Source organism: Setaria italica, chromosome VII, assembly GCF_000263155.2.
Source record: "Setaria italica strain Yugu1 chromosome VII, Setaria_italica_v2.0, whole genome shotgun sequence".
In the NCBI taxonomy this organism is placed as follows: Eukaryota; Viridiplantae; Streptophyta; class Magnoliopsida; order Poales; family Poaceae; genus Setaria; species Setaria italica.
Window position 1 is genome coordinate 29,700,363 of NC_028456.1, and position 27,217 is coordinate 29,727,579.

General features: G+C 48.0%; 6 protein-coding genes across 6 annotated transcripts; 3 read left to right on the top strand and 3 right to left on the bottom strand.

Moving 5' to 3' along the window:
• The first annotated feature begins 881 nt into the window (after positions 1 to 881).
• Positions 882 to 1,708, top strand: LOC101773321 (36.4 kDa proline-rich protein). Its single transcript, XM_004976724.4, has one exon. It carries the CDS (start codon positions 949 to 951, stop codon positions 1,378 to 1,380), a length of 432 nt encoding a protein of 143 aa, XP_004976781.1. The 5' UTR covers positions 882 to 948; the 3' UTR covers positions 1,381 to 1,708.
• A 1,190-nt stretch (positions 1,709 to 2,898) lies between these two features.
• LOC101773733 (coatomer subunit epsilon-1) lies at positions 2,899 to 7,489 on the bottom strand. Its single transcript, XM_004976725.4, has 7 exons — positions 7,186 to 7,489; positions 7,007 to 7,090; positions 5,757 to 5,908; positions 4,742 to 4,877; positions 4,485 to 4,640; positions 4,266 to 4,345; positions 2,899 to 3,278 (listed from the first exon to the last, which is right to left on the bottom strand). Exons 1-7 carry the CDS (start codon positions 7,345 to 7,347, stop codon positions 3,185 to 3,187), a joined length of 864 nt encoding a protein of 287 aa, XP_004976782.1. The 5' UTR covers positions 7,348 to 7,489; the 3' UTR covers positions 2,899 to 3,184.
• A 226-nt stretch (positions 7,490 to 7,715) lies between these two features.
• LOC101774546 (cinnamyl alcohol dehydrogenase 7) lies at positions 7,716 to 11,387 on the top strand. The gene is made up of 5 exons (XM_004976726.2): positions 7,716 to 7,952; positions 9,578 to 9,691; positions 9,912 to 10,425; positions 10,557 to 10,710; positions 10,876 to 11,387. The coding sequence occupies exons 1-5, from the start codon at positions 7,855 to 7,857 to the stop codon at positions 11,076 to 11,078; spliced, it is 1,083 nt and encodes a 360-aa protein (XP_004976783.2). The 5' UTR covers positions 7,716 to 7,854; the 3' UTR covers positions 11,079 to 11,387.
• A 20-nt stretch (positions 11,388 to 11,407) lies between these two features.
• LOC101774140 (pentatricopeptide repeat-containing protein At1g79490, mitochondrial) lies at positions 11,408 to 14,446 on the bottom strand. Its single transcript, XM_012847917.2, has 2 exons — positions 14,425 to 14,446; positions 11,408 to 13,973 (listed from the first exon to the last, which is right to left on the bottom strand). The coding sequence occupies exons 1-2, from the start codon at positions 14,444 to 14,446 to the stop codon at positions 11,485 to 11,487; spliced, it is 2,511 nt and encodes an 836-aa protein (XP_012703371.2). The 3' UTR covers positions 11,408 to 11,484.
• LOC101774936 lies at positions 14,091 to 15,378 on the top strand. The gene is made up of 3 exons (XM_004976727.3): positions 14,091 to 14,334; positions 14,560 to 14,676; positions 14,786 to 15,378. The coding sequence occupies exons 2-3, from the start codon at positions 14,580 to 14,582 to the stop codon at positions 15,010 to 15,012; spliced, it is 324 nt and encodes a 107-aa protein (XP_004976784.1). The 5' UTR covers positions 14,091 to 14,334; positions 14,560 to 14,579; the 3' UTR covers positions 15,013 to 15,378.
• Positions 15,379 to 15,883: 505 nt separating this feature from the next.
• Positions 15,884 to 18,397, bottom strand: LOC101775340 (zinc transporter 3). The gene is made up of 3 exons (XM_004976728.3): positions 17,434 to 18,397; positions 16,835 to 16,984; positions 15,884 to 16,321 (listed from the first exon to the last, which is right to left on the bottom strand). Exons 1-3 carry the CDS (start codon positions 18,079 to 18,081, stop codon positions 16,016 to 16,018), a joined length of 1,104 nt encoding a protein of 367 aa, XP_004976785.1. The 5' UTR covers positions 18,082 to 18,397; the 3' UTR covers positions 15,884 to 16,015.
• Between the last annotated feature and the right edge of the window lie 8,820 nt (positions 18,398 to 27,217).

Consider the following 27,217-nt stretch of genomic DNA (forward strand, 5'->3'; position numbering starts at 1 on the left):
ATTTAGAAGTGTCAAAACGACCTACAATTTCAGACAAGAGGGAGTATACAATAACCGTGGTTGAAACAAATGGAATCGATCTACTCCTCTCTGAAAAAAAATCTGATGATAATGCCAAACTGCCAATGGAGTAGGGCCCATTTCTGCCATGCAAGCAGATTGCAAGCATACACATGGTGCCTGTGTGTTGGAAAGAACAAACAACACACGCACACACACAGAGTACCCACCCGCTACTCCACACAAGTCGTTCTTGCACTGTTGCACAGTTCTAAATTAAATTTGCGGATCTTTTTTTAAAAAAAAAACTTGAGAGCTCGAGACTGTATAACAGTTCTCTCTCCGTGTAGATTTGTAAGATGTGTACTAGGCATGCATATGTAGCCAACTAGTAGCTGCAATAGGTGAGGTAGTAAGGTTTCTTTCAATTCACCCATCCGTGTGTGCATGCACCAACAACAGGGGTCGATTTTTTGGAGCTTGTGTTGACGTGCTTACGGCGAAGTTCACGCATCAAGGAAAACGCAGGCACTCCAAAACTACAAGTCCACAACGAAACAACCGCGTGAGTGTACGGGACGAGCCACAGTCAAAAACCGGCTGTATTATGGCCAGTAGGCTGCTGTCGATTCAACCGCGACCTCACAACTCGATCACATGCGCGCGCGTTCCAAGAACGAGAGGACAATGCAAATCGCCAAGTCGCCATGACTTCGAGCGTCGAAGCGACGACGATCCAGTAGCTCGCTCCATCTCCACGCCAGCCACAAACATTGGCTGCCGGGAGCCCGAGACGACAGTGAGACATGGCACCAGCTCGGCCATTGCCGTTGCCACTTCGTCCACAGCCTCACGTACGCCTATATAAGCGGCGCCCCCAGCTCGCCCTGCTTCACTCGCACCACCACTCGAGCTGAGCTCAGAGCTAGCTACTAGCCTTCGCGCGCCATGGCGAAGAACCACCGCATTGTGGCCCTCCTGCTCGTCGCGGCGACGCTGGTCGCGCAGGCCGCGGCCTGCCCGTCCTGCCCGACGCCGAAGCCGCCACCGCCGCCGCCGACGCCCGTGCCGTGCCCGCCGCCGCCGTCGTCGACGCCGCCGACGCCGTCGACGCCGACGGGCAAGTGCCCCCTGAACACGCTGAAGCTGCTGGCGTGCGTGGACGCGCTCAACGGGCTCGTGCACGCCGTGGTCGGCGCCAAGGCCAGCGAGAAGTGCTGCCCGCTGCTGTCCGGCGTGGCCGACCTCGACGCCGCGCTCTGCCTCTGCACCACCATCAAGGCCAAGGTGCTCAACGTCAACCTCGTGCTCCCCATCGCCATCGAGGTGCTCGTCAACGAGTGCCACAAGAACGTGCCCGCCAGCTTCCAGTGCCCGTGATCAAGCTCACTGTTAATCACTACTGCCGCGTATATATGTGTCATCAATTATAATATACATCAGCATGCATGCATCCATGCATGGGTTAATTAAGGTTATATAACTATAGTGTTCCATATCAGAGATACATATAGCTTAAGCATAGCTTTATACATGAGCTCTTTGGCTTGTGATAAGTATGGAGCTGCGTATATGCATTTATTTTGTAATTTTGTACCAATACAATATCATGAACCAGATATATGTATGAATAAAGTGTGCGTCATATATATGAAGTTGACAAAAATCTGTCCCATTTTCGTGCTAAACTAAAGATGCCATTTGTTTCCATGAAATGTAATGTAAGGTGCTTCCTTTTGTTAAATGTTCATTAATCCGCTGATGAAAGTTTTGTGGATTGGTTCTGGGGGAACATTGGGCATTTTCAGTCTTGATTGGAGTCTCTGTTCATTTTTCGTCTTGTTCCTGGGAGGTTTTTTGCCCATGAAAAGCGTTTCTGGAACGATCAAGATTTTATTCTATACAGTAAAAGACAATAATTTTGGCTCGGCAGGGAGAAAAAAAAAAGTCACCCGGTTACTGTCACTAGCCCAACGTTGGAACCGGTTGAAATTTTTTAATGTTGGAAAACTACTGCTACACACATCATAACATAGGGAGTTTCAGCCTTTCAGGTTAAACCTATAATGCAACTTTTTCGATTGCCGTTTTCCTATTAAAAAATTCAAGCAACTGTTACGGCACTGTTCAGTTGTTTTTAAAGAAAAGACACAACACCTATCCTTTTGTAAAGAAATGCACTGGACTCACTGCAAGAACAATTCACGGCAGGATCTGTACGGAATTGGAACTCAATGTAAGCAGCAGCGCCGCCAAATCATCGGCATGTTTGCATAAATCAAAACACATTAACAGGCAGAAGGCAAGTATTTGCCCAAATTCTCGCTCCCATTCTCGATCTCCGCTTAGTCGGTTTCTCCAGCAACAAAGGGTACGTCGGTTTCTCTAGCAACAAGGGTACGGCAGGTTAAAGCGGACTAAAACTAAAGTTTAGCACTGACTGACGTCTTAACTTTAGTTGACTAAAATTAGTCCCGTCTTGTTTGGAGCTAGTGCTAATTTTTAACCTAATTATTGGTAAAAGTCTATTCTATCCTAAACTTATTTATTGATAAAAGTCTATTCTATCCTTAGGGGGTAGAGGAGGATGGAGGAGAAAACATGGTAAGATTTTACAGGAGGGTAGTTTTAATCTTTTGCCATTCGTATCTAAAATTAACCCGTTAGCTGGGTTTGAAGGACTAATGAAAAAGTTTAGCTAAGAAGTTAGTTAACTTTTAGACCACTTTTAACCCCACTGTTACTTTTAACCCCACTGTTTAGATTATCAGAGGCTTAGATCATCAGGGACGTTTAGCCCAGATCCAGGGCGACAAGTATAAGCACACGGCACACCACCGCCACGAAAAACGTCAGAATTCAAGCATAACAGCACGGGAGATCAGCGAGAGGTCCAGAAAGACGCACAAGCAAGTTGTTCATATCGCCGCCTACAAGGGTTGACAGTTTTGCTAATCTGGAAGAACATAACAAAATGCTGATGTTGACGACAAAATGTAACATATCGATATTCTACATATCCGTTTATACGGCGTTGTTCCGGTACAGGTACAAGATTGGCCAAGTAGCTTTACCATTACTATCGAGGAAATTAGACAAACAGAACCACCACACTCCACTGTTCAAATGGAAAACGGGATCGATGTGCTGCTGCTTTCAGTAATCTGGATGGGGTTTGTCATGCTCAAGCAACTGCTTGGAGGGCCCTCTCGAAGTTTGCTTCTGACGATGCCGCGTTTTTAACTAGCACATGATCAGGATGTGATAGCTTCAGCTGGCTACAAAGAGTAATAAGAAAGTTAGAACTTAGAAGAAAACTACACTTGTTTCGGCTATCAAAAGTCCGTGTTTATCAATGAGCAGGTTTCTGAACACCAAAACGAAGCAAGGAAAATTCTATTTATAACATCCATGGTGCACCAGGAAATGGTGAAAATGAATCTATCCATAATGCCTATGGTCTAGATTTTTCCCTCAGCCTTTCAACATATCAATCTTCTGTGTCTTGAATATTTTATAAATCACTAAGTGAATTAAATTTGATGAAGAGTGTCCATAAGTGATCTATAACACCCCTCTAAGGCAATAGAGGATCCTAGCATGATACCCAACCACTTATTTTTGTACTATATAGGTGGCATGTAAAGCAAGTGGAATAGTCTTCTTGAATGCGCGTAGACCAAAAATTGGACTGGTAAACACAGCCAACATAGGTCAGTTTCAAGTTGCTGTGGGGACCTTGTCAGGATACATGAGATCAGGAACAAGTGGCTGTAAGATGTTAATCCCAGATATGCAAAATCAGGATCAGAGGCCAAAAGCCACAGCTGTGCTGCATGAGACTAGAACAGATGAATTCATCAAATGGAAAAATATCTCACGACAACGTCCCTGTGGTCCTACTCCCAGCACGTTGCAACACCCTGAAGCCCAAACCCCAGGTCACAGCTTTTTGTGTAACAGAATATAATATTGCACTAGAATGCTAGCCTCTAAATACAATGCTTAATACAAAATTGACAGAACCATTAATCCTACAATCTTGTTTTTCTTGCAGCTTTGCTAGTCATTTATATTAAAGAGAAACATTGTTTGCTAATAATGGCTCAAGATATGATATGCACGATCCGCGTACAATCATCAGATCGTATATTTCAAAGACTATTAGATCTGTTTAATGTGAATTTACTGGATTAGTTCAAATTCACAAGAGAAGGCATACACAATCACGTAATGAGTCAATGAAAAAGCATACACAATCATACCTGAGGAATCGTGATGATGGTTTGCCAAGGTGGAGATTACATACAATGAGATTGGCAAGAGTTTCAGGGTCTTTTGCATCCTACAATAACAGAAAAGAGGGTTAAACAATATTGATGATCATTAAACTACACCCATACACATTTCCAAATAAAATAAAAAATTAAGTGCCGCATGTTTTGGAGTTTCCATTGGTGGAAAGGTGGGCAATCATTGCAAACCTTGTTCAATGCTTCAAGCAATAGAGTCTCGGCCTCCTCAAAGCTTCCCATGTGCATACAGCAAACTGCTTTCCCATTCAGAACCATCCCCGTCATTGGGTACTTTTCAGCGAAGTCTTGGAATATGAGATAAGCTTCACGGATCTTAGAGCCACCCTGCACCATTGATTAAAATGATGTTAAGCACATTGTCCCCGGTAAAAGATGCAGAGATGAAACTTCAGTATTTAATAACACTGGACTGTGAAATTACTTACAACAGCAATGTCCAACCATGCGTTTGCTAGTTGTGTCAGTGTATGGTCTTCATCAATTTGTTGCATGATCTTCAGTTGCTTCTCAGCATAGTCTGAACGATGCATCTTAATGAAGATCTGGACATTCAATGCATGCCTGTAACCAAACGAGTGTCCCATCAACTATCAGCATTAAGTTTGATGGATGCCAGACGCAAATGAGGTTCAAAGCTTCACAGTAAATTTTACCAAAAAAATAACAATGTCAAAATAAAAATCAGTAAGGCCCCGTTTGGATCCCTTCATTTTGAAGGAATTGGAATCTACTTAATGAAGTAGCCTAATTTATCTTGGAATGTGGCATTCCACAACTTTCCAAAGTTCATATATAAGCCTATCTTAAATTCATGGGGGTGGGAGATGGAAATTGATTCTATAGATTATGATTATTAGAATGGAATTCAATTTTTATAGCACGCTCTTCGACTTGCTTCCCTATAGCAGAAGTGCAGCACATAAGTATCTCTCCCATATGACCAACAATAATATACAAATATATTCCACATACAATTATATTAGCTTAATTAATTTGTGTCTAAATTATGATTACTAGAATGGAATTCAATTCTAAGGATCCAAACGGGGCCTAAGTGATATCCTATATAACTTCCAATCATAGCACACCAAAAAAAGAATAGAATCTATCAATGATCCTACAAAAAATGAACATCTAAATGGCCCAATGCTAAACCATCGCATTTTCAACAAGACAACCATAAAGAACATCTAGTCATGGAAGGCTAGAAGCAGTCAAGCAGGAGCAACTAAGCACAGGAAAAACTTCCAACCACAGGAATGAGGTAACAAACACTGTGAAAGAAACAGTAGTATTTTAAGTTACCTTTTCAAAGTAAGATTTTCAGTTTTATACCACACACAAAATAAACCTTTGCATCGCCTATGGCAATCAAAAGTCGGAGAAGTTCAATACTGAAAGACTAAACCATCAAAGGATGGAGGAAATAGGTAAACATACAAATCCAAGGTTCCTCCAGAGTGCGTGTGCTTGAGAGCCTCATTGTAGTCCTGCTCATGCATAAATATAATTCCAGCAATCAATCGCAGAACAGGATTGCTCCCAATTGCTGAATCACTCAACCATTCTTTGAGGCTGGAGATTGCACCTTCCTTCAGAATTGGACAGGAAAAAAAATAAAAGGCATTTAGACCATCTGGATGGAAAGGAAAAATACAAGACTTAAACATTAGCGCCATTAAACTGCGAAACACATACACGTACATGCACAGAAATTACACATGCCACCTGAATTACTATCTCATTACTATAAGTAACATTAAGAAAGCCAAATAATTGCACAAAGTACTGATGCAAGCAAACAGGCCATCATCAGTTGTCAATCGACCATGTGCAATGCTTTTTGTGTGGTGAAAATAATTATTCTATGGTAATAACTGCCTCAAGAAATATCACATGATCTAATCTATAATTTACATTATATGGTAACATTATAGGTTTTGCAAAGAAGTAATGCTTCCAGATTTTTCTTTGGTAGCATTGCATCATCTTTTGAAACTTTATTGTCAAGATCACGAGCTAAATGTGTCTTAATTTCCCAAAAATTATACAAAAAAGAGGTCTGCAATTTGTAACTAAATGTTCCATTTATATTTCCCCCCTAAGAATACGATTAGGTGGACTACAAACAGTCGAAGCCATATGCAACGCATATCATCGGAGGAGAGCTCATATGCAGGCACAGGTTGCACGAACAATTTGAAATGCCCAGTGCATGTCCCACACTAACAAACCTGAAAGGCTGATAGTGTTGAGGAAGTTTTAACTGAATCTTATTTTCAATGCTATATTGTAACCAGTAACAACATGATCAACCCTACCCCATAGCGGGAAGGGGAGGTAGGAGAGGGCAGTCTGTACCAGTAGTGTACAAATGATATAAACTACTGAAATGAAAACCACTTTCAGAACGCAAACCGAACAGAGGGCCAAAATACCCATTGCGCAAACCTGTTCATGCTTTCAATAGAAATGGCGCTAGCAATCAATCAACGAACTCATCAGTCATTAGCCCCTAGCAGTGCACATGATGCATAAGATCTAACCCCAGATCATACTACTCACTGTAGCAGCGACGGATCTAACCCAACTATATACAACGATCCCCAAATCGACGACCCAGATCCAGACCAGCAGAGCACAATCAGGAACAGATCAGAGGCGATATAGGTCAGATCCAGCGCGCTAACCTTGTCCCCGGTAAGGTACAGCGCGAGCAGCTTCACGGCCTGCAGCGACGTCGCGGCGGACGAGTCGATCTCGCTGATCACCAGCTGCACGAAACACAGGAGAGGCACGCGCGATCAGAGCCAGAGCAAACCGCGGCGAGCTAGGGGTTGGACCAGACACCCAATCAATTCGCTCGCACCTGGTAGGAGCCGAGGGCGATGTAGGAGCGGAAGACGATGGCGTCGCGCTCGGCGGCGGCGTCGGCGTCGAGGCCCGGGACGTCGCTGTTGTTGATGGCCGCCTGGTAGGCGCCCAGGTAGAAGAGGTTCCGCAGGTTGAAGAGCAGGTCCGGGGTGGCCATCGTTGCGGCGGTCGGCGGCGGCGACGCGGCGCGGCGGAGGCGGTTCTGCGGCGAGTGGGAAGAGATCCGGGGAGGTGAGGGTGCTCGTCGACTCCGCCTGTTTGATCTCTCCGGTTTGGTGATTCGAGTTGCTGAGGGAGAAGAGGAGAATGAGTTATATTTATAAATGGGCTCTGGCTGGGCCTCCAATGGAAGAAATTGGGCCTGAGGTGGCTGGGTCTCTCCTCTGTGGGCTCGGACTGTTTACCGGACCATGAGTTCTAGACGGGCCCAAAGCCTGACACTGGCGTCGTGCTCCCGCCGTCGTGGCGCGAACGCCAACGCGACCAGGACGGAGTTGCTGGCGCTATAAAGAAGAGAGCGGCAACTCTAGTCAGAGGAACCACCCGATTCCGCCGCCACTCGCAGCACTGCAGCTGAGCTACCGCTCCAGCTCCCTCTGTTTCTCCGGTCCAGGCAGCCCACCACCACCTCCTCCGGGAACCGTCAAGTCACCGGGGCGGAGCAATGGCACCGACGGAGGCGGAGCAGCACCCGCGGAGGGCGCTGGCGCTCGCGGCGCACGACGCCTCCGGCCGCGTCACCCCCATCCGCATCTCGCGAAGGTACGCTTGCGTTGCGCGCTCTCGTGGGTGGTGAACTGCTGGTGGCCGTAGCTGGGCGCTTCCTGCCTTCCTGGTCGATCCCTCTGATTCACTAGTGCTAGTGCCAGTGCCTCCTCCAATTTGCGGTTGCTGGATCCTTTTCCGATCTCCGGTTGATAGAGCCCAGCAGGCATGGAACCGGGTGTAATTAATCTCGCCGTTGGTGGATGTTGCCGTGCATTCCCTTGCGGTTAAATCTAGCTTGGCTTGCAGCTGAGGTGCAACGGCAGCAACGCAGGATTAACATAGCGATGGGGCGAGTAGAGCCTCGCGGAGTTATTACACGTACCTGAGGTTTTGGATTGTTGTTAGCTTAGTGTCGATCTGCACCGTACCTGAATTTCAAGTTCTGGGGCCTGTTCTAGTAGTGGTTGGGCCCCCTGTTCATGGGTAGGGTAGATTTTGAAGCTAAAATATCAAAATTCTTATTTTGATTTTCACTTTTTTTCAAGTTAAATGTGGGTGAGCATCGGAATACAGTTTTATGCTGAAATGCATGCCAACATGACCTTGTATGTGCTCATGTGCAAAAAATCACAATCAATAGCAGCAGCTGTTTGTTCCCAAGGATTATGCGCGCTTACAGTTCCAGATACGTGTTTCAGTTCAGCTTGAACCCTTCTTTCGCAGATAAACCACGCACAGTAAAATCCTTCAGTCCAGAATGCATGATTCCAGTAAAACAACACAATCACCCCTGATTTGTAGTCGAACGTGTTGTGGTCAGTGGTAAACTGGTGATGGCTCGGAAGATCGAGCTGACGAGTTGCATGCTCTACCTCCATCATCCACAACTGCATGCCACTTAAAGCGGTCACCAGATCTGGTCAGATCTCCACGGCCTGTACCCTCTCATAAAATCCTTGGCTGGCGCATCAATACAATACATGGTGACAACGCCACTCCTGCTCCGATCCTGCAGGAATTTATGGAGCCTGCTGCTTGCAGCTACCCTCCCCCTCTCTTCATTGTGCAGCCCTTTCTGGTTTCTGGTTGCTACCATCGCAGTCACCACGTCCTCTCAGCTCCGAGCTTGCCTTCTGGAGACCTCCTCCTATAGTAAGTAAATAAATAAATGTTCATCACAAGCGCTGGTCCGTGCATGGAAGGATATGCTGGATCATGTCATTCAACCCGTAGGGCCTGATGCACATGGAGAGTTTTATGTGGGCCGTATGTTGATATTCATATAGAATGATGCCTTCTTTTCTTTTCTTTTTTACACTATGAAATGGCTGCCTGCCTCCTTTATGCCAGCTGGGCTCCTGCTAGGCTGCTATTACTGTAACGATGCATTTGCATTTTCTGTTTGGGTTTATTTGGAGTTGAGTTTTTTGCTTCATTGTTGCCCACTTTTCAGTCTAGAAACATAGCCATGGAAGATTTTCAGTTGAACATGGTTAAATAGTCTCCCTTTCTGTGAGGAAATTTCAACTCTGAAGGCTGAAGTATACCATAATAATGTTCCATGCAGCACGTGATAAACATGTGTTTTCTGACTTAAGCCTTCGAATAGATCAGGCAGATAAGCAGAGTGGGCTTTATTTGTTACATGAGAAGATGTTTAACACCTTTCCATTTTGCAGGGAAACTGGAGATGACGATGTCGCTATACAGATACTGTTCTGCGGGATATGCCACTCTGACCTGCACACTGTCAAGAATGAGTGGAGGACCGCCATCTTCCCAGTTGTCCCTGGGTAACTGTGTTGTCACGTCTTAACAAAAAAAAAACTTATTCAATCATTTCATCACAGCACTGCATCCTTGCATGATATCCACTCTGAATCTCTGAACCTGATAATGGCAATTGGTACCAACCTGGCATGAGTCCATCTAAAATTGACTGCTCTCATTTTCAACAGGCGATTCCGATTAGTTGCTCCGAGCACGACAAGTAATGCGTGTTCATGGATGCAGGCATGAGATCGCCGGACTGGTCACCGAGGTCGGCAAGAACGTGCAGAGGTTCAACGTCGGCGACAAGGTCGGCGTCGGGTGCATGGCCAACACCTGCCAGTCCTGCGAGAGCTGCGAGGAAGGGCTCGAGAACTTCTGCTCCAAGATCGTCTTCACCTACAACTGCCAAGACAGGGACGGCACCGTCACCTACGGCGGCTACTCCGACATGGTCGTCGTGAACCAGCGCTTCGTCATCCGGTTCCCCGACGGCATGCCCCTCGACAAGGGCGCGCCCCTGCTCTGCGCGGGGATTACCGTGTACACCCCCATGAAGTACCACGGGCTGAACGAGCCGGGCAAGCACATCGGCGTGATCGGCCTTGGTGGGCTTGGGCATGTGGCGGTGAAGTTCGCGAAGGCGTTTGGGATGAGGGTGACCGTGGTCAGCACGTCGCCGGAGAAGAGGGAGGAGGCTCTGGAGAAGCTTGGTGCGGATGCCTTTGTTGTCAGCAGCGATGCTAGTCAGATGAAGGTAAGGAAAGTTTGGTTGGGTTCATGGAGCCTCAATGCAATGTAGATGATCGAAGACAAGCTGTTTTCATACTTCATGCTATCTTCTTTAACAGAGTATTTACGCCTCCATTTCGATCTGTGTTTTTGCAGGCTGCGAAGGGCACAATGCATGGCATTATAAACACGGCCTCGGCAAGCATGTCCATGTACCCTTACTTCGCTCTGCTCAAGCCCCAGGGCAAGATGATCTTGCTTGGCCTGCCTGAGAAACCTTTGCAGATCTCTGCCTTCTCTCTGGTTGCTGGTAAGTCAGTCTCTGAGTTCTGGTACAGTTTATGCAGAGATCAGCACAACAGAATTGAGCACGGCACATTTCGATCAGTTCAACAACATTTTGAGCAATGTTACTATCTGAGGATCTTCCATGGTGGTGAATGCTGAGAATTGCTGCAATATTCTGAGCACACAGGCGGCAAGACTCTGGCCGGGAGCTGCATGGGGAGCATCAAGGACACTCAGGAGATGATGGACTTCGCCGCTAAGCACGAGTTGACGGCGGACATCGAGGTGGTCGGTGCTGAGGACGTGAACGATGCGCTGGAGCGCCTCGACAAGGGCGACGTCAGGTACCGCTTCGTCATCGACGTCGGCAACACCCTCGTCGCGGCGTGACTAGCGAGCTCACCGGTTTCAGCCCTATAGCTAGCGACGACTTACGGCTCTGATTCGCAAATGTGCCAAGGGTGGAAACTATCTAAGCATACTGTTATGCGTTGATATATTGTGTTAGTGTGATAATAAGGGAAAAGAAGCTGTGGTTTGAACATGCAACTGTACTGTTTGCCCTGTGCAACAGAGCCTTCACTCGAAGGAAGGAACCATTTGCATTTTCTCTAGGTCTCCTGTTCACAAATCCATCTAAGCCATCCAATTCCAACCGTGTAAGAGCTATGGATTAATGTACTTGTGCACAAAGAGAAATGGATGGACATTCCCACGGCTTGACGAAAGATTTAGTATACAAATACATTTCATCTTACAGATTGTGTTCAGTTCAAGCAACAAAGTCTGGCATCCATCACCTAGACATGCCAAGGGATCTTGGGATGGACAGGGACCGGACCTCCGGCGCCGAGCTCGGGAACATGACATTGAGCCTGTGCATGAGGACGTCGGCCTTGGAGGGTATCTCGTTGAGCAGGAACTGCTGGACGATCGGCTTCTTGAACCACTCCAGCACCGAGTCGCCAGGAGCACGCAGGACGACCTTGCTCACCTCGAACGGGGACTCCAGCGACGCCAGCACCTGCGCCACCACCATCTTCAGCGTTGGCCCCGTCACCAGCTTGATGCGCCGCGGCACGACCCCGTAGTAGAGCATCCGCTTCCTGAACCTGTGCAGTGTGTGCACCGTCGCCACGAGCGCCGCGCCCACGGACAGGCTCCGGACATCCAGGGACCAGGCGATGTGCTGGTCGAAGACGATTGCCTTGGCGAACAACTTGTTCTCATAGGAGACCTTCCACACACAGCGGGCACGGTTCATTTGGCCCATGAGCACTAGGTAGTTGAGGAGGACGTTCACGAAGTACCTGGCCGCGCTCTCCTCGTTGTCGTAGTCGATGCCCTGGAAGAACTCGCGCACAAACGAGAGCACTGGCTGCTTACGCTGCTCTGGACCGGTGAACAGGCCACACATGAAGTCATGAGCCTTGTGCTTGCTGGCGCTCAGGATGTCCATGATTGCCCGCTCACTGCTCTCGTCCTGGCACCGCACCAGGTGGGCGAGGATGGATGTGTAGAGAATCAAGTCCACCTTGGCAGCCCCAGCAACATATGTCTCAAGCAATGGCCGTGCTGAGTCATACAGCCCAGTCTTCATGCAAGACTCGAACAGCTGCCTTATGATGAAGTTGTTGGTCCTTATACCAGCCGAGCCCATGAACCGTAGCCACCGGAGTGCCATGTCAGTCGATCCATCCTTGATATAGATCATCAGCAGGTCACTTGCGGTCACCTCTATCGGGAAACCTGATGCCTTCATCTCCAGCAGCACCTTTGCAGCCAAATCTAGCAGCCCCTTATTCGCCAGCATTGCCAGCAACGCTGTAAACGTGCTAAGCCCTGGCCTTGTCCCTGCATTTGCCATGGAGTGATACAACCGCATTGCTGCATCCACCTGCCCTGCTGAAGCATGCATTTCCACCAGACATGCATATGTAGCCGGCGTGGGGAAGAAACCAGCCTTCTCCATGTCCCCAAACAACTTGGCAGCGATGTCCAGCCTTCCAGACCGAGCATTGGCCTCGACCACCATGGTGTACAAACCAAAGCTTGGTCGGAGCCCTCCCCGTCTCATCTCCTCCCAAAGCTCCATCCCAGCATCCAGCTTCCCGGACCTCACCAGCCCTTCCACCATGGCGGTGCTCACTGCTGTGCTTACCCAGTGCCCCACTGCCACCATCTCTCTGTACATCCCCATGGCCGCATCAAGCCTCCCTGCCTTGGCGAGCACGTCCACCATCACAGAATACACGCCAGCCGGCGCCCGCCCAATTCCCTCCCTCAGCTTCATTTCATCGAACATCTTGCGGGCAGCGTCAATCCTCCCGGCGCGTGCCAGCGCAGGTACAGCGAGCTCGTACGTGCCCTCGTCCAGGGCGCAGCCCGAGGTCGCCATTTCGTCGAGCACCTCGAAGGCCTTGAAGGCGAGGCCCCTGGTGAGCAGCAGCGAGAGGAGGGCGTTGTAGGCAGGCGTCTCGAGGCCCTTGAAACCGACGTCGCGGAGGCGCTTGAAGCAGTAGAATGCCGGCTCGAGGAGGCCGTGGGTGGCGAGCGCGGAGACGACGGCGTTGAACGTCTTGGGGAAGGCGGCGGGGTCAGGGAGCGCGAGGGTGTCGTCGAAGAGCGCGAGGAGCTCGGATGAGTGGGTGGCCGGCGGGAGACGCGCGGCGAGGAGGGAGGAGAGGTCGTCGGAGGGGACGAACCAGGGCTGGAGGCGCGCCCATGCGACAAGGGAGATGAGCGGGACGGGGTCGGAGGCCGGGAGCGAGGCGGCCGCGAGGTGGAGCAGCGCGGTGTCGGGCGCGGAGGGCAGCGCGGAGAGCGCGGCGGAGAGGGGCGCGCCGGAGCGGTGGCGGAGCGCGAGCGAGGCGAGGCGGGCCGCCGCGGCGGGGCGCGGGAGCGGGTGCGCGGAGGCGCCGGAGAGTGATGGTGGGGGTCGGCGCCCGGCACGGCCGGCCGCGCCCCGGGCGCCGAGGAGAGCAGCGCGCCCGACTCGTCTAGGTACTCCACCGTGTCCGTCCACTCGGGATCGGGCGGCGGCGGCGGCGTCTCGAACGAGAGGCGCCGAGCGAGGGGTAGGGAGAGGGAGACGGCGCCGCCGCGGAGGCGGGTGCTGCGCGCGAGGCCGACGCGGAGCAGCATCTCTTCTTCTCTTCGGCTCGGTGGTTTGGTTGGGGTTGGGGCGGTTGGCCGCCGCGGCGCCGCCGGTGAACAAAGCGGCCTGCGGCCGGAGCCAGACCAGCAAGTCGGCGCGGCAACTGATCCGACGGCCCAACGGACTGGCTGCTTCCCCACAAGAATGGGCTAGCCCCAAAGGAATTTTGGGCCCATCCGAAGTCGGCCTTCTGAGCTCTGGCCCAGTTACCTTCCCCGTCGTTGTGCGTGGCAGGCACCACGCACCTGGAAGCTTCCGATCCAATCGACGGCTCCCCTCCTCTGTCGGCTCGTCTTCTCGCGTCCGTCTCCGGCGTCGAACACTCGAACCCCCTCCGGCCACCGTGCAGAGTCTACTCCTTTGCAAGTGAGAAGCGCCGCCTGGAAGGGATTCTTCCAGGATTGGAGGAGCCGCCGCTGTCCTCACCCCTGCTGGGCCGGCGTCGAGCGGAGATCCAGTCGGAAACTAAACTGACCTCGTCTTTTGCCGGTAAGAAATCCTCTAGCTTGTTCCGCGGGATCCTTTCTTTGCTGCGAGTGATCTAGTCCAAATCTTCCTTGCTGAGATGTATATGTATACTCCAGTCCTGCAATCCATCCATACACTTAATTGCTGTTTTGCTTGCTATGTGTGTGCGCGCGGGCGCTAAAAGCAGTGTATTTTTCTTACTTTTGGGGCTCCAGCTGAACTGCGATATTTGTATGTTGATTCCAGCGTTCCCATCAGGAGAAGCAATGTCAGGAGTGATCACAAAGTTCGCGGTTGCATCCATGGTGATGTGGATGGCCCCGGTTGCGATCGTGTATGGGTTCTACTACCAGGTGTTTCCAGGTTAGGCTGCTGTTCCTGTTCTCATTACTGCATGGTGTGTTCCATCTATTATGTTCAAATGAAGTACATGAGTTCGTTTTGGTAATGATAGGTATGTTTCCTTGTTCAGGTGTGAGTCAGATGTCATCCTCGGCGCAGACACTCGCCAGCGGGTTCCTTGCCGTCATATCAGTCAATCTGGTGATCGGCTTTTACATATGCATGGCAATGAAGGAGACTCCGCACCAGGAGCCGCAGCCAGATCCCACCTTCTTGGCGAATGCTAAAGCGAGTATCAACCAGCCAACATCTTCTCAAGTGAGTGATGATTCCAAGGGGAAGGGGAAGGTTGAGTAAGCTGTAGCATGTTGGCTTGGGTCTTGTGTATGTTAAGAGCATGTTATTCAGGAGGAATAGTTGTGCTATGCCACCACACAATACCATGGCCTTTAAAATTTCACGATTTCGCTGTAAATCTTGACGGTTATGGTTATGGAACCATTTGAAGATGAACCTCTTGTATCTGTTTACAATGGAAACTGTGTCCAATGTGTTATTTTGGTTAGGATTCTCATCAAAACTACTGGTGGTTATGTATTAGTTCCTTTTTGGTGATTTGGTTAGATCCTATTTAGTGTATGCCTTGAACATACATATGCTGCAATGTGGTTCCATTCTGGCTTGTGTTGAGATACAATCCAACAACATAGTTAATAGGTGATATTTGAATAGTTTGCTTCAGTGTACAATGGATATTTTTTCTGTGCACGCTTGTAATCTGTACTAACTCTGGTCAAACTTGTTATGTCTGTTAAATGACGATTTAGCGCTATAATATTATTATGCCAGAAGAAGAAAAATTGGTTACTTAGAAAGCTGGAGCTGCCAAGCTGGTATGGTTCTTAATTGCTGTTTTTCCATTTTCTTTTGGCATGACAGCAACTTTGATGCAAGGATAGATGGGATTTTATGTGGGGCATCCAAACTCTTATACCCTAAACTTTTGTTAAATTGGTGTTCTTCCTAAAGGATGATGGTCAGCCTGCGTAGAGCTGTGGGCCTTTGTACCTGTCTGTTGGTCATAATGTTTGACTATAAAGTTTCTCTGTTTCTTCTGGTTATTGCGGTAAGCTAAGGATGCAGATGTAGCTAACTAATCACGTAATCTCATGAAGTACAAAAATACCATCTGAGACTATATTGTATTGGAAAATGGAAAACTTGTGGATTAATACGATAATTCCTTCACCATGAGCCATCTTATTATGAGAAAATGGAGAACTCTTGAACAAATACAATCTAGCCTTGAACTCAAACAGAGAATACTGGTGGAAACACCATTTTCTGATGGTCTGTAGATCTATGCCCATATGGCAAGCATAGACATCATTCCTGCACCTAAGAAAAGTGCAAGATATGTCATCAGCTGAAGCTTTGTATTTGTCTGTAGTTTCGGGTTGTTGAAATCTGTGGCCAGAAGATCAACTAATGACATGTAAATCAAAATTCCTGCTGAGGCTGAGTTGAAAACTCCTTCAACAACGAAGGCAGTAGCGCTATGGCCATTGTAGCTAGATGATATGCCAATCCCTAATGCAATACCTATGGGTGCAGTTAGGGAGAAAAAAATTGCCATCATGACGGTTGCCCTTAACTTGAAATTTGCCTGCAACAAGGTGGAAACCAGAGGGTGTTAGTTTTCTTATTGATGTGAAGCACAATATGAAACTAATGATTTCTCCTTTGTGTTCATTTATTTTTCCTTCTTAATTTTATTTCTTGCTTTAACTTATGAAGTAACAATTATTACCAGGGTTCATTTACATGAAGTTTGAGATTTATTTGATTTAGCTTCTGCAACATGTCTGTTCACGGGTTGATCATTAATCCATGCTGGGATATGGTTATTTTTGTAATTACTGAAAAAATGGTTAGTAATGGTTCGTGCTTATAATGTGGTATGTTGCTGTCCAAGATTCGTTCTGTTTCAACTTGATATATCTCCCTGTGTACTTCCTCTTGTTTTAACACACTCCTGGAGTTTTACTGGTATAAATTTCCTGATAGCTGAGTTTTGGAATTGCCCTGTAGCTTATCATTATTTTAGTCAAAAGGTGGAGAATGGTTAGATTTTCAGTGAGATATATGCAGGTATTGTAGGTTATGGGGAAACATATACCTGCACAATGCAACCACCCAAGCCTATGCCTTCAAAGAGTTGATGAAAGCTAAGGGCACCAACAAGAGGCCTGATGGTGGATGACCTCACAGATGTACCTAAGGACACTCCAATGATCACAGAATGCACCAAAATTCCGAGCTCAAGGACCTGTATGATGAGATATTTATTTTGTTATCTCAAAAGGAAAAAAGTGCACTAGAGTCAATTCTTGGGCTGGAGAGGAACATTATAATCTGAAGCACAAATTAACACGCACTTAATAGGTATGAATCTCCTCGTCCCAATCTCCATTTCTTCATCTTGTGTTATTTGAAAGAGCAAAACTAGATGCACTATACTGATTTTGGGAGAAGTATTAATATATCATTATGCCTTTGTGTGCAAATTACATATATCTACCGTGCAGTGTAAATATCTGATTGATCATAATGAGATATTTGGAGCTAATTCACTAAATTGCTGCATTCTTCATTGATTCTATTTAAAGTTATGCCTTTCATGCTTCTTTATGATTTTATCGTGCATTAACAAACAATATGACTCTTTTCATTACTATTTGCGAGGGAGGCTAATGGGCATCAAGTAATTGCTCTTACCTGGGATACCACCCTGTGCCGGATTGTGTCAGCTATTGCAGCCTCCTCAGGTGAACCAATGATATCCACCTCTCCATGCGAATGCCCTTGTGTTTGATGGGTGTGAACATGCACATGTTGTGCATGCCCAGTCCTCTCCTCGTCTCCAGGTTGCTCATGTATCTCTAGGTTGTCAATTGGTCGTGCCTTCTTGAAGTGAGACCGGCGGTAGTACCCAGCAGCCAGTGAGTCTATCACCATCGTGGCCATTGCAGCTGACATTGCAATGAGGCCCGCGAAGGGGAAAACATTCCGATCTCTGCCAACTTTGTAGAGGCATGGGGATGTCAGCCCATCAAATGCTGCTGGCAGAATGTGGACCATGCCAGTGGCAAGTATGACCCCAGCCGCAAATGCCTTGACCGCAAAAAAGATGTCACCATCAGGGTTTAGCGCAGCCATGGAGCGCCCAAGCACCGGCACCAGCACGCCTGCTGCTCCAGCTGTGAGGATGGATGCAATTGCGATCAGCTTCAGCTTCATTGCACCCAGTTTGTCAGTCTCCGTCCCATCTGTGGCATTTGTGCAGTTGGAGGTGCTGGCAAAAGCCAGTTGTGCAAAGAGCAGGAGCCATGAAAGCACTTTGAAGGTATGCTTCACAGCAGCCATGGCACTGGCTATTTTATGCCTTGTGATATGCTGTATTTTCCAGTGTGAGTTGTGAGGAGATAGAGGCAACGATAGTGCTTTATATAGGACGAATGTGCTGATTGGGAGGGTTGCCAAATTGCCATCCTGTGGACAGGTGGGGTCTGCTACTCTCAGTTTCCAAATCCTGTGGCCAAGTGTAAAAAGCTGCCATGTTGTTGATCATGCTGGAGCTTATACCAGTCATCAGTGTGAAGGACTGAACTCCACAACATAGTGCTTAATTACTGTTGAATTGTCGAACATGGAAAAAACGGAGATCCAGCCCAGATCTCAGTCTGAATCTCAGTTATCTGAATCTGATCAAGAGTCAGCTGCCGTGTCTCCTGGAACTGTTCATAACTGCTGCATGATGGATGGACAAAAGCATAGGGCAACAGATGCGATTCACCCTATGCAAGCAAGAAAAATATTGGAACCCAGGGTGTGGAATGTACTGGTGGCTGAGGACATGAATGGATGAATGATGCTTTCTTGTGGTCAGAGCATCGTGTAATGTTGACACCATGTTGTCACCAGTTAGTTAATTAGATTAAACTCTTTTGAGGCTTGCACTTTGAAGGTGAGTTCTTTTTGGTGTTGGGCTGAAAAGGCTGTTTTGCACATGCCTAATCATCAGTGATGAGACTGCTATCTGTTCATGGAGTTACCAGTGGAGTCATCACTGATTAAAAATTGACCCTTTTGAAGGGATATTCTTCCTGTTTGTTTGCTGTTGCTAGTTCACTTATCTTTTATTTCATCTGGAAGACATTACCTCAACGTGCTGCTTTATGAGAGCGCTCCTGGACCAAGCTGATTGGTCGAAGTCCATGGCTTTGGCAGGCATCGCACTGTTTCCTGGAAGCTGCAGCTCTACTTTTACAAAGGGACGAAAGCCTTTCTCCACCGAGAAATTCGTGGTATATGTTGATTGGGACTATCTATTCAATCCTGACATGTGGGGAAGATAAAGAGGTTACAAATAGCAATCCTGCAAAAGTGGCTTACCTGATCAATTGGACTGAAAAAAGAAGATCACACGATACTGAGGTGATGAATGATTGGGCATCAACTGCTTGCTACTGAATAAGTTCATCTGTCTATTACTTGTACTCTTGTTTAACTGGCATTTGGGTCCAGCCTCACAAGTGGCATACAGTAGATTCTCATGATCTTGGAGAATGTCCATTTGGGGCCTGCCTATAGACTCCACTGTGAGCGACTTCCCTGTGAGACAGGTATCTGTACGACCGGTCCAACTTTACTTACGTGACGTAGGGCAATTTTGGCTCTTTAACTGCCCATTGGCTTGGGTCGCATGATTGCACCTTTGGATAGTTCGTAGTTCCACTAACCTTGGCGCTGCAGAGGTCTCCTGTCCAGTGTCGAAGAATATTTGTGCATACATCAAACAGTAGCCATCAAATTAGGAGGGACCCTCTGGTAGGACAGCTGATGGTGAAAGCTCACACTTTTTGATTGGGAAAAGAACGCTCCAAATTGATGGAAAAGAGAGCTGGAATGATATTGCAGGATTCTGGCCCCAATATGGATAAGATCTCTTCATAGGCTTGCAATAGGTTTGGCATGCTTCGCCAGTGTTGCTGCAATGGATTTACGGGTTTGCACAGAGAACTTGGATGGAAAGGTGCCGCCATTGTTGATGAGTCCTCTCTGTTCACGTTCGGTGGGTTGAATGTAGGAAGCGACAGCCATCTGCACTTTTTATCAGAATGGGTACCCCAATTGCTCGCTTCATTCACCTTTCCTTGGCACTAACTTGCCGCGTCATTGGAGGCATATCAATTGATGTATGCATTCAATGAAGAAGGCTCGGAAAGTTGCTCGGCCATGTGGGGCTGTGGTGTGTGGACATTCCAAGCGCTCATCCAGGCTCATGGCTTCGACTGTTGAGAAGGATCTATACCAGATTCGTCCTGCTCCATATCATCCTAGGATTGAACCATTCCAGTCCTCAGAGAAAATGACATTTGGGAAGTGGGTCGCTCAAAAATATCAGCGCATGTCACTCCTACTTGTGAACATTGCAGTGGCAGTTGGCCTAAAGACGGGCATTCGACGCTGTTTCATAAATATCTCAGCGGTCATCAGTCATCAGGTCATGAAAGTTCACATGACACATGGTCTACTGCGCAGTGCCCAAATGGTCTACCGAGGAGCGTCCAACTTATCATACTAGGATCAACACGTTCTAATGACCAGAGAATGACAATTCGTTGAAGTGGATGCCAACTGATCAGCCAATATCTCCTTACTTGTGAGCATTGCAAAGGAAGCTGGCCTAAAGATGTGTTACCTGAATGTACAAGCTTGACAGCTGATAAACGAGCACATTTTGTATAAACATGTTTTTGAACGAAAACGGCATGAGAGTGTGCCTATTTCATTGATAAAGAGATAGATACATCCGGCTAACCGGAAAGAAACAAAGAAAGACGGAACAGGGATTTCGCTCCCGCTATAATCCAAAGGTTGGCCAAAGACCTGATTTTGGCCGTCAACGATACGATGGCACCGATGAACATGGACATCAGTGATGTCCATGGTAATGCCCGTCACTCTATGGTCCTGTAAGCTCAGTTCACATCGCATTGTCCACTGAGCAGTCATGGCTGGTGCACTAGCCGGAAAAGGAGGCTGGAGAAGGCGATGCGACCGCGCGGCGGGAGGAAGACAACATGTTGGAAGGGACGACGTGACTCCTGTACAAACAGCAGGGGCGCCACCGAGCGGGGAAGCCGGTGTTCGTGGGGGAGCCAATAATGCCGGCGAGATGCGTGGTACGCGATGATGGCGCGCCTGACTTGACGCCGTGCCGGAGCCGGTGCTCCGTGGCCATTCTGAAGGCTGCAGGTTCAGAAGCTGAAGGCACCTGATTCTTCAGACGGAGGCGCTAGATGTAGGTCTGCCAATCTCGGGGACCTGCTATTGTGCAGCTGCCTGTACTGTACAGTTGTTGAAGTGCCGAACAGTAGGTAATGGTGCCATACTGCCATGGCAGTCGATAATAGTGCCATAGTGCCATGCTTGCGTGCAGCGTCAGTGGTTTGGGTTCGTGCTCTGCATTTGTACGTTTGTGCCCGCTGAGAAGTGGAAAGATCGTAAACATGCGATGCATTTTGGGCGGCCACCGGTTAAGTCAACTTCTGACGCTGCGTGTTCTGCGCAGATGGGGAAACATGTGGCCCAATGGCAACACCCGGCCCACTCGTATCTGGTACGTTGAGCCCATGATGTCTTTTTTTGTTTTACGAACCAAGTAGAAGAGCTGCTGATCATATTGATAAAGAAGAAAACTCAGATTGAGCGAACAACAACCCTCGAAAAGGGATCGACAATGGGGAAAAAACAACTGCAAACCTACAACTACTAACGACGACTAAGAATGACAACTCCGCTAATAGATGAGTTCACTCACAACATGAGCTGCATTAGCACAACATCGTCCTCAAACCAGCAGGTCCAAGAAGGGATGACTTTTCAAACCTTTTAGTGGCTTGAGGTGGTCCGGTAGCAACAAATCCTTGAGACGGTCTGCATAGTCTTGAATTGCATCCTCGTTGAGATTCCCATCATTCCCAAGAATGCCCAAATCTTTTAACACACTACGTTGGGCAAGGTGGTCACTTCGACGAAGCGAGGATCTGTTGTAAGACTTGAGCTGGCATCTTGTTGTCATGGACAATGGTGAGGGGGGTGTATAGGAGGACATCAAAGATACTCTCCATTTATAGATGTGGTGTCAGGAGATGACACTACCTCTAATGATGGATCCTCAGTCAGTCGAGCTTCTTCTACCTTGACCTCTAGAATAGGTAGGGTCATCTTTGATGGTGATGAGAAATATGGGATCCTCGATTGTCATACCCATACCCGAGACAATTTCCTCATCGTCGTAAGCGTCTTCCACCACGACAATATCCTCAAAAGAGGTGTCCACTTGCTGGGTCATTCGCTCGGTGATCATGTCCTCACAACCTATAGTGGTCATGGCCAAAGGCGTTGCCACCACAACTGCCTCCTTGAAGATGAGAAGCACATGATCCTTGGTGATCGACTGTCGAGCAGTATCTACAACAGCACCATCTTCAGAAGAGGCGACAACTTGGAGCAGTGTGTGCTCCATGGAGAGCTCCTCGTACTCCTTTGCTTTAGAGGGCTGTGAGGGCATTGCATCCAACTTGTTGGTGAGATCTTCAACGGCTACGGTTTCAGAGATGGAATCAAGGGTCCGCACCTCCTCCTCCTTTGTGGTTGTGGGCATCACATCCATCAAGTTGGCCTTAGAAAGCTTTCGGCTGCCAAGGTTTGCAATCTCATAGGCCTACGTCTAAATTCCCGTAAGAAAAAAATTAACCATTCACCGTAAATTCATTATCAGAGGTAATAATCACATGAGGTGCTGGTAGTGGACATCCCTTTTGACAAATGTTCATTTTGCAACTCCGTTTTCTTTAACCGAAAGAAAAAAGTTTATGCACTTTTAGGCAAAGTGACGAGCAAGGTGTGCCATTAATTAATTATTAAACTGCATGAACCAGCCTGCCTAGCTACTCTCCCTTTGCAAGGTTCTTGGTCAAATGATCCCCTAGCTAGCTAGTGTGTACCAGACACACGTGTATGTACGTACATGTACAAAAGCCTCTGGAACAAACCATGTTTTGATGATCCAATAATTCACCTAACTAATCCCGGTATGTGCATGCGATCATTGGCTGCACATTAACCTCCGAAAGAGAAAGAATCCATCCTGTCGTAGCGTCATGCACGCGCGGGTCGCCAGAGCAGTCAAGCATCAGCTAGTGCGTGTCGCTGCTACTTCTGAACGTTGCCGTCTTCAAGTTTGGCGTAAAGATAGACGAGAGCCGAAAAAAATATCTATCCTCGCAGCCCGGCAGCACGCTCACTTGGCCATCAGCGCCGCCGCGTGCAAATTGACTTGGTCACATGCATGGTCTAGTGTAAAGCGCGCGGCACAAGAGAGGGAGAGAGAAGGAAAAGAAGCCGGAGAAAGCGATCGATTTGGCGCGCACAGAATCGATGCATACGCATGGTAAGAAAAGCGTGCAGGCCTAGCTCCTGGAAAGGGGCGGCCCAATGGGATTGTTCTCACAGTAGTATTGTACAAATGAGCCCATGAGAGGAAGGCCCAAGTTCCTATCGAGTCCGGGGATCCTGTCAGATTTGGCGGTGGCCTATTTCGTTTCGTCTAAAAGATGCGCTCGCGATTTTTCAAGAACGGACGCAGCCATCAGGTTTGTTCGTCAGGTATGAAACATATCTCTGTGCAATGGCATGAGGCCAATAAAAATATGCTTCGTCGTTTCATTGAAGGGCAGAAATCGTACTTTTGCCATCACTTAACAGCCCTCCAACGCTCATGTAACGGAAGAGGCATGCAGCGGATAAATTTTTTGAAGAAATGGCATGTAAAAGAAACTGATTTTTTGGATGGCATGCCATTGCCAGGAAAGAGCAAGAATTTCCAACGCGATCGAGGGAATTACACAGGCATACGGAATATGCATAGCATATGGGTGAGAACTGAGCAGTAGTTCACCCTTCAGAGTTCTCTTGATGGATAGCAGCCGCAGTTGGTGGTGTAGATATCTGCTTGTCGCGAAGCTTGTCGAAGATGGGATCCCTCAGTATCTCTTTCACAGAAGGGCGCTTTTCTGGATCAGCGTGCATCATTGACTGTAAACAAGCAGAACGAGAGTGTTAAGTAGGATCGCGTGTTATAAGAGAGCAAAATGCTTCTGACAGACTGAGACTAGCAGCGGTCACGCTAGCTAATACGCATGCTGAACGACAGGACTAGAAATGTAATTAAGGTAACAAATAAAATAGCTACCAAATTGTATCACGAGAGAAGCATTTCCCAAGAAAGAACCTGACTGGAAGGGTTCTGTAGTAGAAAAGGAGCCATATCAAACTAAACAGATCGAAGTGTAAGTCACAAGTGGTGTTATACCTTAATTAAACGCCCAAGATCGTCTGGGCATTTTGGAGGTAAATCTAAGTTACCCACACGAAGTCCGTTGAACTCATCTCCTTCTCTAGGAAGTTCCTGGCCTCTTACAAGCTCATAGGTAGATGCCCCAAGAGAAAAGATATCTACCTGTCAAGATGCTCACACCTACCACCATTCAGTATCTCAGCAGGCATATAACGGCGATCTCCTCCTTCAACTCCCTCTTTAATAATACTTGTAAATTCAGCACAGCCAAAGTCTCCAAGTTTATAAACACCATTATTGCTGCGATACATGTTATCTGGCTTCACATCAAGGTGTGCTATGCCACCTCCATGAATGAAATCCAAGCCCTTGGAGACCTTTAATTTCACAAGATTTATGTTAATATTAGTATGTGATTTACACATGAAACATATGAGATCCATTCACTGCTGATCTGAACTAGAAATGCTTGCAGGTATTAGTACTTTATGAACTTCCAGAGTTTACAATAAATTCTTACAAGAAATGCCGATCTGGGTTTTAATACCAAGTTTTTTAGTTTGTAAGAAGGCAAAAAAGGGGGAAAAAACGTGTGCTGGAAAATCTAGTTTGTAAACCTTACACTGCACAATTAGAATGGCTTCTATATATTGTGATGTAGAGGCCGAGATATTTATTATTCCTTTATCTAAAAAAATTAGAACCTTCTTCGTTAGGTACGTGAGATACAAGGTGTATGGGGACAGTTAATTAGTTAAACGGCAGCTGCAGCAAATGCGAGCGATTCGCGAGGCTCCCATTTTTCCTCTCCCTCTGCGTACGCACGCATCTGTATTTCTCAAACAGACTCCGATCCGACCGATGGAGTAGCTAGCTGTGATGGAGAAAGTGGTCAGGGTTAAATAGCTCATCATCCCCCCTGGATTTAGTCCATCCATGGATGATTTTCTTTTAAAAAATATACATCATAACTCTTTTATATGGTACCGGATGTAGTCTCTATCTGAGCATTATAGAACTCAATGTAGATTTACAGCTTTGTAATCGACAACCTTTTGATTTAAAGCTATTTTAATGTATAAAACGTGACTAGAAAGATTTGAAGGCACAAATACACATCAATACATAGAGGTGAAAGAACCTCCTGGAATAAAAACAAAACGTAAACATCTGCGACACTTCACCCAAGCTTTGGTAGTACAACTTCAAGTAGGTTCTTGACAGCAAACTTGTGCCGTATCCCCACCCTCGCCCGCATCACCATCGTAATATTAGCCCGCCACCAGCACCATGATCGCCCAAGCTCTGGTAGATGACTTGATCATAGCATATGGTACGGTGGACGACAGACGAATTATGCAGTTAGCTGCCGCTAAGTTGCGCGCCTTTGGTCGATCGTTGCGTTAGGCACATGATCGATATGGATGCATGATCTTTGTGTGGGGGCTTGTTAGCAACTGAGAGCAGCTCGCGACCTCCGGCTAGGTACGTGCGTTCCTTGTCCCTCTGAATGAATTTGGGAGACCACCCGGCCTTTTGCAATGCGTATGTGCGCACCAGCTACATGGTGGACTACGGCAACCCGGCGCCTCTTACCTTCTGCGACGGAAGATGCATGCTTCGGCAGTTTTCTGGCCGCAGACATGTAGTTGGAACGGTAAGACGCGCGTGTACGTCCTGCGCCGCCGCCGGATGTCTCGGCCGAGCGCTGCTGCATGCCGTGCCGTGCAGAGGCGGCGGCGACACAGAGAGATGGGCGCGCCGGGCGCAGCGAGGGGCGCCCGGACGTGGTTGGTCGGCGTTCCCATCGCGTGGCGGCGTCCCGGCCGTCTGGTCCGACAAACCACATGCGCCGGGGTCTCGTTTCTCCGAAGCCGCGCGCGCGGCGTCGTCCGCGGAGGTCGCCGCCGTGGCCGGAGGGGGACGACGCCGGGCGGCGCGCGCGGGCACAAGGGGCCGTCGGTGTTTCAAATACCGACTGCCCGGAGCAATGCGGCCCAATTAATGGGGGAACTACGCCCGGTTATATCGTGCATTAGAGGGAAGGCCCAAGTTTGTTTGAAGCCCGGGATCCTGTCAGATTTGTGGCCTATTTTTGTGATCCAATGACTAATTTATAATATAATAACTATACTAGTTCGTCTAGAAATGTTGGATGTCCCAAAGTTAAAATTGATTTTTGACGCGATCAGGTCAATCTCTATCAACCAAAGCGTCTGTCTACAAGTAAGCAAATTGTAGGCAAAGCGAGGAAGCAGATTTTGACCAATAATTTACTCAACATAATCTCAACCTGCCTAACTCTCCACGGTCTTTGCAAAGGTCCTCCTTGCTTGGTCCAACGAAACCCGGCTGGTCCAGAAGAAAGAGCGGCTCGCACTACCAAGCGAGCAAGAGTTTCCAATGGAACGACATGGTTTTCCAAGAACGTACGCAATCCATCAGGTCTGATCGGAATAATTTGTTCATGGGATCGGGCGATCGATGGAGTCAGTCGCGCGTGATTATCGTTGCGCTGTGCGTAGCGATGAGCGTCGTGCACTCTCGTCGCCGTGTCCAAGTCGGATTACCATACGGTTAGGTCCGTCCGGTTTCCCTTGCGCGTGTGCGTCCTTTTCTTCGTTAGGTACGTGACCGATGATCTAGGCATGGGGCAGTTAAACGGCAGCAGCAGCAAGTGCAATCCATTCGCGAGGCTCTCATTTTCCTCCCGCTACGTACGCACACGCGCGCGCGCCTTTCTCAAACATACCCTGATCCAAGCCGATGCGATGCGATCATGGCTCCCCTGAATTAGGCATTGGGCGCACGATCGGCACCCTCTTGCGTGCGCGTACGTACCAGAGCCGCATGGTGCGTCCCTGACCTGCTGCGGCTATTAGACTGACACAGAAGGTACCTCCTCCTGTCGTTCACTAGTTACACTGTTTGCCTGTTCAGGGCTGTGAACCTGCTCGATCGATGGCCAGCATTCCTGCAGCGTGCGGAGAGGAGGTTTGTGATGTTCACATGTGTGGCCTCGTGGCCTCTGGCCTGTGACGTTGGCAGCAGCTGGAGAGACGTACGGTTCTGCAGCTTGCCATCGTGTGTGTTAGTTAGTTAGTTAGTTCCACTGTTGGAAACGGCGTTGTCTAG